This window comes from Apteryx mantelli, chromosome 31 (assembly GCF_036417845.1).
Source record: "Apteryx mantelli isolate bAptMan1 chromosome 31, bAptMan1.hap1, whole genome shotgun sequence".
NCBI lineage: Eukaryota > Metazoa > Chordata > Aves > Apterygiformes > Apterygidae > Apteryx > Apteryx mantelli.
The window spans coordinates 3,578,101-3,588,811 of NC_090008.1; the positions used below are offsets into that span (position 1 = coordinate 3,578,101).

The 10,711-nt window shown below is 52.1% G+C and overlaps 1 protein-coding gene across 1 annotated transcript; it reads left to right on the top strand.

The window, feature by feature from the left end:
- Nucleotides 1-6,194: 6,194 nt before the first annotated feature.
- On the top strand, nucleotides 6,195-9,886 carry PSMB4 (proteasome 20S subunit beta 4). The gene is made up of 7 exons (XM_067313421.1): nucleotides 6,195-6,350; nucleotides 6,724-6,930; nucleotides 7,565-7,711; nucleotides 8,279-8,360; nucleotides 8,456-8,572; nucleotides 9,148-9,236; nucleotides 9,754-9,886. Exons 1-7 carry the CDS (start codon nucleotides 6,229-6,231, stop codon nucleotides 9,764-9,766), a joined length of 777 nt encoding a protein of 258 aa, XP_067169522.1. The 5' UTR covers nucleotides 6,195-6,228; the 3' UTR covers nucleotides 9,767-9,886.
- Nucleotides 9,887-10,711: the final 825 nt, after the last annotated feature.

Below are 10,711 nucleotides of genomic sequence, written 5' to 3' on the forward strand. Positions count from 1 at the left end.
AAAAGACCCAGGATCTGTCTGTTCCTCAAAGCAGGAAGATTAAGTGACTCCTATCTGCCTCTGTCCCAGCTGGGACTCAGCCTTTATCAGAGAATTCCCTCGGCCAGAGATTAAGTCCAAGAGCCATAAACACGCTAAACATTTACAGTGAGCAGAGCAAAGAAGCGACTGCGCCAGCCGCTGCTCAGAGCGGAGCGAGAACCTCTCGGCGGCCTTTGCCGGCACCCCTAGAAAAACTCCTTTATACCCGAGATCCCCTCCGCGGAGGGCAAGGTACTCGGGGAAGGAAAACACATAGCGGAGTGTTACATAGGGGACCGCTATAGAGTGTCAGGCTCTATAGGGGAAGGACAACTCTCAGGGCAGGCCCCTATAGAGACATGCCTAAAAAGGGTTCATTACAGGGGAGAGCAAATCCCAGCTGGAAAAGGGCACCTGCTTTAGCAGACCCTATAGAGGGATGCTTGGGGGGGACCAGGACCTACAGACTGCTCCTGGCAAAGGACAAGAACATCTGCAGATGCAGCTTCTACAGGGATGAGCTATAGGGAAGTGCAAATCCCTTACAGAAAGGACAGTCTCAGTGGAGAGAGCTCTTATAGGGGGCAGGTAAAGGCAGTCCCTGTAGGGGGTATTGGGGAGAGCAGATCCCCAAGGGAAGAGAGACTATAGAACAGGGAGGATCCAGGCCAGAGGAGATCCCTTACAGGGGAGCAGCCTAGGGGGTTCCCTATAGGATGTGCTGTAGGGCAGGTCACACTCTGGGGAGAAAAGCCCCAACAGAGACTGCTTTAGGACAGAGCACACCCCAAGGACAAGGGTGCCTGTAAAGCCAGACCCTATAGGACCTGCTGTAGGGCAAGGTTCACTCCACAGAGGAAAGTCCCTGCAGGCCCAGCTCCTATAGGCTCTGCTATAGGGCAGGGCATGCCCAGGGAAGGGCAACACCTACAGTCACACCCCAGAGACAACTGCCCCTATGGTCCCAGTCCCTATAGACTCTGCCATGGGGCAGGGCTCACCCAGGGGAAGGACAGCCCCTATAGACTCTGCCATGGGGCAGGGCTCACCCAGGGGAAGGACAGCCCCTATAGACTCTGCCATGGGGCAGGGCTCACCCAGGGGAAGGACAGCCACGGAGCAGAGCTTGCCTGGGAGAGAACAGCCCCTATAGGATCTGCCACGGTGTTCGCCCAACGGAAGAGAGCTCCTGTAGGACCGGCCACGGGGCAGGGCTTGCCTGGGGTAGGAGAGACCCTACGGCCCCTAGGGGATCTGCCACGGGGCAGGACCCGGGCCAGGAAGTAGAGCCCCTATAGCCGCCCCTACAGCCGCCCCACACTCACCACTCCGCCCAGCCGCCGACACCTCTCACCTCCGCTGCCCACCGCAACCTGTTACCTTCGCTGAGGCCCCGCCCCCAGACCCTCCCATTGGCCCATGCTCCGCCCGGCCCCGCCTTGGGGTGGGGACAGCCCCGCCCTGCTACCACTCGGGGCCCCGCCCCTTTGGCTCGCGGCCCGCCCCCGGGGGAACGTCACGTGATAGCCGCCATTTTGGAGGCGCGGGGCGGGACGGGGTGGTGGGGAGGGGGTGTTTGGAGCAGTGGGGGTTCCGTGATGACGGGCGGCCCCACGCACCACCCCACACACCCCTGTGGCTCACAGACTGGCCCGCACACACCCTGCCACCCAGACACCCTGCCAGCCTGTCTCTGATGTCCCCAGGGACCAAACCGTCTGCTCAACTAGCACTGTGCTCCCAAATCCTTCCCAGGGTAGCACCATCCACTCCCAAATCCTTCCCAGGGTAGCACCATCCGCTCCCAAATCCTTCCCAGGGTAGCACCATCCGCTCCCAAATCCTTCCTGGAGCAGCACCATCCAGTGCCCAAATCCTTACCAGTGTAGCGCCATCAGCTCCCAAATCCTTCACAGGGTAGCACCATCCAGATCCCAAATCCTTCCTGGGGTAGCACCATCCATTTCCCAAATCCTTCCTGGGGTAGCACCATCTAGTTCCCAAATACTTCCTGGTGTAGCACTGTCTGCCCCAAGAGCCTCACAGCCACCCTGAACTGCAACCTCTCCAAAGCCACAGCGCTCTGCATCACTGGGAGGGACAGGACATTTTGGACGCAGTCACCTACACGTTCCTAAACCACCTCTCCTGTCCCTCCCTGCTCCTCTCCTCGCCCCCCTACCCTGCTGAGGACGTGGCATGGTGAGAATGGTCCCAGTTATGCAGGTCAGCCCACCAAACAGTCTCTCCTGGCCTTAAAAATCTGCGAATGCCAAGCCTGAGGCCTTGCAGTTCTGTTTTTCAGCCATTTCTTTTACCAACTCTTATTCCTGATCACCACTCACACAATCCTGGGGAACTACCCTGGTTCCTGGAGGTGAGGGATTGAGCAAGATCACAGCTTTCATCTAAAGAGCACACTTCTCACCTTGGGAATTGCAAGGAAAAGCTTTAAAATGTACCTTACCTTAAGCACTGAAAAAGCTGAACTGTAACTTAAAAGGCCACAAACGCACATGGAAGGTGTGTGTTGTGCCTTAAATCTCTCTTTTTACCTGTCCTGGTGGTATGATGGCCTGTGGTGTGGAGACAGGTATCACACAGCGTCAGAGGTTGACTGCCATTCATCCTCCCAGCACTAACTTCTTTCCCACTCACAGAAAAGATTTCTTGGCACTGTTAATGAGTGATTTTTTTGGATCCTGCCATTTCAAAGTAGTTTTCACACATTTTAGCAACACAATTAGTTCAGCTAGTCCCTGCACTCCTGCAGTGCTAAATAAGCTGGACCTGTGTGCCCTCGAAGCCCTGGGAGCAGCCGGGAGGATTCATCTCACTTCACAGGGCAGAGAGAAGCAGCTCCAGATGGGGATCTGACGATGGGATCTTGGCTGGGCCATTCAACCACTCTCCCTGCCCCGTATTTTCAAGCCTGATGAGTAATTTGTGCTGCAACTTAACTCTGTGAAAACTGACTTTTGAAGTCAAAGATGTCAATCAAAAAATAACACCATATTGCAGCACAAGCCCTGCAGCTCTGCATAGATGCTGATTTCAAAAACTGCACATCTTCTCTGAGAGTGGTTCAAGCCCAGGCCCTGAGATGATGGCTGTGCTGGGAGGCAGTCGGACAACATGTGATGAGCGTGCTGTGAAGGTCCTGTGGAGAGCCGAAGCGGGTAGTCCCTGGCTGAGATAAAAGAGCAGCTCTGGAGCAGGTTTGGGGCAGGGAAGGGTAGGCGATGAATGTGACAATTAAGGGCTGCAAAAGTGCAGAGAAAACTGAAATGACCCTATAGAAATGAGGTGCCAAATGTGGAAGCAGTAGGACTGCCCTCTGCCTCTTCCCAGGTGTCTCAAAGCACTTTTTGAATTGAGGTTCCCCCACAGGGCTGGGGACGTGAGTCTCCTTTCTCTCCTCTGCCTCTGAGGTTTGCAAGCCACAAAGCCCCAGCATCGGGGCTCGTGCAGAGGGAACCCTCTCCTTTCACATGCGAAGGAATCGCATCTCCACACACACAAGGGCTGGAGGGAGACAAGGAGCTCTGTGCACCTCTGAGAGTCCAGCAGTGCAGGCAAAGCTGTTCCCTTCCATTTGGCAATGGTCCTTGGGGGAAACGGAGAGGCAGGCAGGTAGCGTGGCTGGTTTAAGCACCAGGTGTCCAGACTCATCCCTGTTCCCTCTTCTAACGACGAGACCGAGCTCCTCCTCTGCACTGTCGCGAGTCCCAGACTGCAGAATGGATGTGGCCATTACAAGTCCTGTAATGAGAATGAGCTGTTTTGTCTTTTCCTCGCAGCCTGTATCACTCACTTGGCCAGCCTGGATGCTGCGTCCAACAGCTCACGTACTTCCGAAAGGACAGGGTGTTAGACCTGCTCTCCTCTACGTGAAGTTCACTGCTTGTTCCCATAATGGAGGTCTGTAGGGACAAAGAATATCTTATATGAGACCAGCTGCTGCACCTGGGCACCCAAACCCTTCCCTGGGGTGAGAGAGCCTGGCCGTGCCCTGCTCCCCCATGCTTGCCCTGCTCCGTGAGCCTGTGTGCGTTGGGGAATTTGCAGCTTGGAAGAGTTGCCTGCTATCTGCCAGAAAGATGCTTTCAGCTGCAGGGCAGTCCCTCCCCCAGACACAAACAGCAAGTCACTTTTCACAGCTGGGTGTTATGTTTTCCACACAGCAGCAGCAGCAGCCTAGCAAACTCCAGTGCATGCCTGGGGAACTCCGGGTTTTGCAACACACAGATCCTGAGAAAGTTCCCTCTGGGTTTACAAGAAAATCACAATTTGCTCCAAGGCCCTGTACAGACAGGGAGGATTTTTCTTCCTGACTGCACCCAACTGTGCTAAGGCCACTGCAGAGTTTTTTAGCTCAAGCTCTCCTGACCATCAGGGGAAGGAGCATGGATTAGCAGGAACCGCTGGAAGTGAAACTGCAGCTGGAGCAGGAAGGGACAAGGAAAACCTGTATTTTAATTACCCATCTGGAAATGTCTTATGCACCTGGTGCATACAGCAAAGCCCCTCAGGCTGCTGGAGTAGCAGGGGCCATCCTCTTCCCAGCCTTTTATACACTGCCGAAGCGGAGGAAAAACATCTGAAGTAGGCTGAGTCCAAAACTGGATTCACAGTAGTGCACTAAGGTTTTTCCCTCTTGACTTCAGTAACACTGCTGTCTTCTGGTGCTCCAGGGAGGAGGCAAAAGCCAATCGCAATGCAAAGGTTGAACCTGCCTGGAAATATTTGTGTACTGTGCTGATATTGCAGGGATGACAACAGGCAAAGCTGTCTGCTATTGCTCTCTGCGTGTTGGGAAGGTATTTTTGCTTTCCTCTGGTCTAAGCTGGGATCTCCAGAAGCCTTAGATCCATTCCTGTTATCTTCTGTCTCCTGACCTCTCCTCACCTTGGGGCTTCCCCTGGAGGGCCACTGACCCCATTGTAGGACAAAAGGATTCAAACAGCAGGCTGGGGACTGCGCGGCCTTGCTGAAATCTGGGGAGAGGCCAAGAGGAGATCCCAAAGCAGAAAGGTGAGGTTTCAATTCAGTGCCTGCTACACTGCCATATGGGTCCTCCCCTGCATGGGAGATAAATGCAAGCAGAGAGCTGCCCAAGTTGCAGCTGAGAAGGAGTATCTGCCATTGGGGATGGCTAAAACACCACCACATCTTCTCCCAAATCCTCCAGGAGGCACAGGTTGCTGTCACACACATCTCCCATAGGTGAAGTTTGCTGCCATTTTTCTTTCAAATATAAACCCTAGACGAAGGGCAGAAGCTTCATCTATGGATGATGCCTGCATAGGGGTGTTGCTTTAATGAGGTACCAGTGAGATGGAGCTTTTAAATGAGCTCCATTTGCAAAGGGATTTGCAAAGGGATTTTTGGACTTTAATCCAGGCCCCTGTTACAGCTCAAAAGTTGATAAGATCAAACTGAATCAATATCCTCTTCTCACTGTGTTCTGGTTTCCCAACCCTCTGCATTTTTCCTTAACACTGCACTTGATTTCTTGTTCGGCAGGAACAAATGCGTGCTGGTATTTTGTACTGAAAAGAATTAAAGAACCCCCCCCCCCCCCAAGCCCTTTTTCTTACTTAAGTGTAGGCCCTTTAATCCCACTGAATACATCAGGCCTGAATGAAAATCCCACACTGTGATTCAGCCCCTGATCAAGGGTGTGTAGAGCCTCCAGAAACGCTCCTGGGAGCAGCAGAATTGATATGCCTACTCAGTCCACTGAGAAATGGAAGCACTGCTGCTTGCATTGCTTTGGGAAGGTAAAAATCCCACTGCAGAGGAAGTTTTTTAGCCACCTGGGGCAGGGTGAGGGCAGACCACGGGTCCTGCTCTCCCCTGAAAACAGCCCTGCCTCCCACACAGGGGACTGGTGCTTGTGGGGAGCATGATGGGGACACAAGTCTGAGCATTTTTTAATTCCAGTTGGCAGAAGGGCTCGTACTGCTTCGGGGCAGTCGGGGCCCCGCTATTCCCCCCGGGACCCCTCACACCGGGCCCAGCACCCTAAGGAGACCCGCCGCCAGGCTTCCGCCACACACAAGATGGCGCCCTCCCCCCCCCCCCGCCCCCCGTTGCTCCGGCCGCACCCAAAATGGCGCCGCACCGCCTTGCCTCGGCCTACGGCGGCCGGGAGCGGCCGCTCTTCCGGTGCGCCTGCGCGGGGCCGGCAGCACCGTGACTAAGATGGAGGTGTGGGAAGCGCGGGCGCCGCCGCCGCTCTGGGCCGGGGGCCCGGTCCCAGGGCAGATCTACAGCCCCGGCGGGCCCGTGGCGGCCGCCGGCCTCCAGCCCCTCACCAGGACGCTGTGAGTGGCGGGGGGCTGAGGGTGGGAGGGGGCACGGGGATACTAGGAGTGGGGAGGCATTGGGAGGGGGTCGGGGGGGCACTGGGGATGGGGGGACAGTGGGGATGGGGGGGTTGAAGGTTTGGGGGCGGGGGGCACTGGGAGAGTGGGTATGGGAACACTGCGGATGGGGGACGGACTTGGGAGACTGGGAATGGGGTCACTGGATTGTGAGGTACTAAGGGGACTTGGTTAGTGGGCACCGGGGGACTGGGGGGGGGGCTGGAAGGGGCAAAGGGGCTGAGGATGCAGGGAAGGGGGGACGGGTCTGGGCTGAGGGAGCCTCAGGCCTCACTGGATGCCGGAGCGACGCTGACATTTTGCCGGTCTTCAGGAGCCCCATGGTGACAGGCACCTCTGTGCTGGGAGTGAAGTTCGATGGGGGGGTGATCATCGCTGCAGACATGCTGGGCTCCTACGGCTCCCTTGCCCGCTTCCGCAACATTTCCAGGCTCCTGAAGGTGAACGACAACACCATGCTGGGGGCGTCTGGGGACTATGCCGACTTCCAGTACCTCAAGCAGATCATTGACCAAATGGTGTAAGTACCTCCTGCCCCAGGCTGCTGCAGCTGGGCCACAGGCTGGCAGGGCAAACCCCTGCAGTGCCCTGGTTGATGCAGGGCCACCCTGCCAGGCTTCTCACTCTCCTCAGTCCTCAAACAATTAAAACATGTAATAATATGCATTCACTGAGCAAGAAAAAAATGGGCCCAAACTGATCTTTGCACCTATGGACCAAATAAGGTAGAATAAGGTAGTGTGATTCAAGGAATGAGCTTCTATCCTTCACAGTTTGTTTTACTGCTGCTGTGAATTGCTGCCTGTAAATCCCCTGCCATTAAGCCAGTTGAGGCAAACATGGTGTTTCCAATTCTTGAGCTGAAATCCTCCTTGTCCTCCAACTGAGTTCAGTCCCTTCAGTACAAGTGTCTTTTCCACATTCTCTGCTGAACACAGTGAAGAACCAGTTTAAATTATCCTTTGTTTACCTGAGGCCTTTGACTGATTCACCTCTTGGAAGTTCTTGCAGTTCTTCTGTTTCAAAACAGCCTGCACGGAGTTTGCATGAGTGTACCCTGTCCTGTTCTTGGCACAGCTGGAAGTGGGTTGCTGCTCATGTATCCCGGTGCTTTCTAGCCATTCTTAGTTGGGTGAAACTTCTCTTTAAATTAGAATCGATGAGGAGCTGTTGGGAGATGGTCACAGTTACAGTCCGAAAGCCATTCACTCCTGGCTGACAAGAGTCATGTACAACCGGAGATCCAAGATAAATCCGCTCTGGAACACTGTTGTCATTGGAGGCTATTACAATGGGGAGAGGTAAGGACAAGCCACGTGGAGCGTGCAGTGGTTACTGCACATCCTTGCCAAGGGCTGCTTCTCATGGCACAAGGTATCTTCAGAAGGGACCCCCACCAGTCCAGTTCCCTCTGGTCCAGCTTCCTAGATGGGGTCTTAGGTCTTTTCCAAAAAGAGAAATATGTGGTGGATTTGCTGGCCAGAAGGTGCTCTGTGCTTTCAGGTCCATCTGAGCAACAGACAAGAGTCTCCTTGGGTACTTTCCGTATGAGAAACATCTGGTGATAAAATAATGAGCCACTGAATCACTATTAATCTAATTCTTGTAGGCATATCCTCCTGCTCCTGTTCTCACACAGGGGCAGAAGGATACATCTGGCCTTGGTGGTCCCAGGTGACCTGAAGGCCACATGAGTCCAGCTGTCCTTGCTGGAGACACAGGCTCTTGCTTTCTCAGCGCTGGCATGTCTGCTCTGCTGACTTCTCTAGGGTTTTCACTGCAAGCTGGATGTAGCTGCTCTGAGTCCCTCTACGATGTGACACAGCCCTGCTTGTGCAGTGGCCGCAGTAACAAGTCTGTCCCTTCAGTTTTCTAGGCTATGTTGACATGCTTGGTGTGGCCTATGAAGCTCCTACGCTTGCTACAGGTTATGGAGCATACCTAGCTCAGGTGAGTGCTTACAGGCAGTAGCGTAGAGTACATGCTTGATGAGCTGCTGAAGTGATCTCAGCACTGGGTGACTGAGCTGATGGGTTTTTTTGCAGCCGCTGATGAGAGAAGTCTTGGAGAAGAAACCCAGCCTGACGAAGGAGGAGGCTCGTGACCTGATTGAGCGGTGCATGAAAATCTTGTATTACAGAGATGCCCGATCATTCAACAGAGTAAGTGCCCTGCTTTGGCATGCCTTCACTGGAGAGCTGCCGTACCTGTTGTGCACCTCAGACAGATATTCCAGAGGCCGGTCTTCACCCCAGGTCATCTTAATATTTTTAGTCATTCTGTTTCTGATCTCAGAAAACCTCTTGAGTTGGTGGATGCAGGGTATATTAGAGACTGTGTTAGCAAAGCTGTCTGACAAAGCAAAACTCTCCTTATCTCCTGCAGCCTCTGAACAGCAATGCAATTCTGAATGTTTGTCTGTGGCTGGCTGGTTGATGCTTTTTCTTTCATCTGATGCTACTTTTCCCCTCACCACAGCAGTAGCATCCAGAGGCTGCAGTCTGCTAGCTTTGAAAGTGTTTCTATCAACTACTAGTGTTTATTATGTCTTGACTTGCCCACCAAGAAAGTAAAGCATTAATGAATGCAAAGCCATGGTAAAACAAACATGTCTGAAGGATAGTACTTGTTATTGACTTATATTCATTAAAGCTTTCACAGGGGAGAGAGGACCCATCTTAAATTCAAGTATGGAAGTTAGGATTTATTGAAAACTCTAAATGGTTCTTCTCCTTAGTATGAAGTTGCTATTGCAACGGAGAAAGGAGTGGAAGTGGAAGGACCTTTGACCCTGGAAGCCAACTGGGACGTAGCACACCTTGTCAGGTAATGCCCATTAGAGTAAGTTCATTTTGAGCTCTTAATCTGTGAGTTGGCAGTTTAGCAAAGCATAAGGGCATAAAATAAACTGTTGGAAGAGACGCAGAGGTGTAGGTCTGGCTGGGTGATGCACAGCTGTACAGGTTAACATCTCTGCCACATGTTTCAGTAGTAGCCACCTTGCTTCTCTCCTGGAACCAAATTTTCTTGACTGGGGAGTGGTTCTGGCCAGCAGGAGGGAGCACTGGTTCCCTGTGCCAAGGAAAGTGGCTTTTGGCTTGGTTCTCTGCTTGGTTGCTGGGCCCTTTAGAGTCAAGGTATGAAAGTGTTAGTGTGAAGTCCTTCTGGAATTGGAAAGCTTTTGTTGATCTACCTTCCTTGCTGCCTTTCACTTGTTCAGAACAATTGTCACAAGCAGCACCTGATAAAAGCTAAAATGACCTACTCTGGTTTTCAGTAGTACAGATGTTGACCACATCCAGGTTATATAATATCCTGACCTTGTAAAAATATCTTCTTGCAGTGGCTTTGAATGATCTCTGAAGAGCTGCTTCGGCTGTTGTGTTCATGTTATCACCCTTTATGTATGCTGTAAATCAGTTACTCCTTTGGAAGCTCTGATTTGTTATGGAAATTAAATAAACTTGTTAAGACAAGTGTGTGTGCTTGTGCTGATGGTTGGAAATTAGTTGGTGTGTTGCTCCAAGAGTATTTACTTCAGGAAGAGTCTCTTAGTTTGAAGCAGTGAGAAGCCAGAGCACTTCAAGAATTACTCTGAGCCACCAGGTTTTGTCTTCTACAGGACAACCTACACTTCAAAAAAGTTGGTAGCAGCTGCAAGCCCTCTTCCTGGAGAAAGCAAAAATGCTTGCTTCTGTTGTTTTCTTGACTGGGGTTTTGGTAGGAACTGTTCTTCATTAAACATGTAAATTACACTGCCCTCCTCCTCCCATATCTGAGTTGGCAGTTGTTTTATCAGGTAGGCATTGAAGTGGAAACGTGTGAACATGAGTCAAGGTGCTCCATTACTAATGGTTTCTTAGTGCAAGCTTGTGTTGCTATAAAGATTATTAGTAGCAAGCCACCTCAAGAGCAGCAGTTGAAATATTTACCTGCGGGACGCAGGATCAGTATTGGTTGATACCTGTTTGCTTTCTGTGTGCTGAGTCTGAAGTTAAATATGCAAGTCACTTTAAGATTGGGCCTATTTAAAGAGAAGTCTACTGGGCTTTGAAGTCTCTAATGGGAAGTGGAACATACTTTAATCCTGTGCAATATTTTAGCAACCTAGATTTACATGCAGCATGTGCCATGTTTTGCCTGCGGTCATCCAATTGCCATGAATGCTGATCTGGACAGGTAGAAAGCCTTAGGCAACCTGTAAAAGCCACCTGCAGACAGCAGGAAGGTACATCTTTAAAGATGTTTTTGGTAAGTATTTGCTAGCAGTACACAACTTAGAATTCAAAGGGGTCCTTGTG

Excerpts from the sequence above, each read along its gene's own strand:
- PSMB4 (XM_067313421.1), top strand. The coding sequence starts at position 6,229 with ATGGAGGTGTGGGAAGCGCGGGCGCCGCCGCCGCTCTGGGCCGGGGGC. Across the intron at positions 6,351-6,723 it reads CAGCCCCTCACCAGGACGCT|GAGCCCCATGGTGACAGGCA; the intron begins GTGAGTGGCGGG and ends GCCGGTCTTCAG. Across the intron at positions 6,931-7,564 it reads CAGATCATTGACCAAATGGT|AATCGATGAGGAGCTGTTGG; the intron begins GTAAGTACCTCC and ends TCTTTAAATTAG.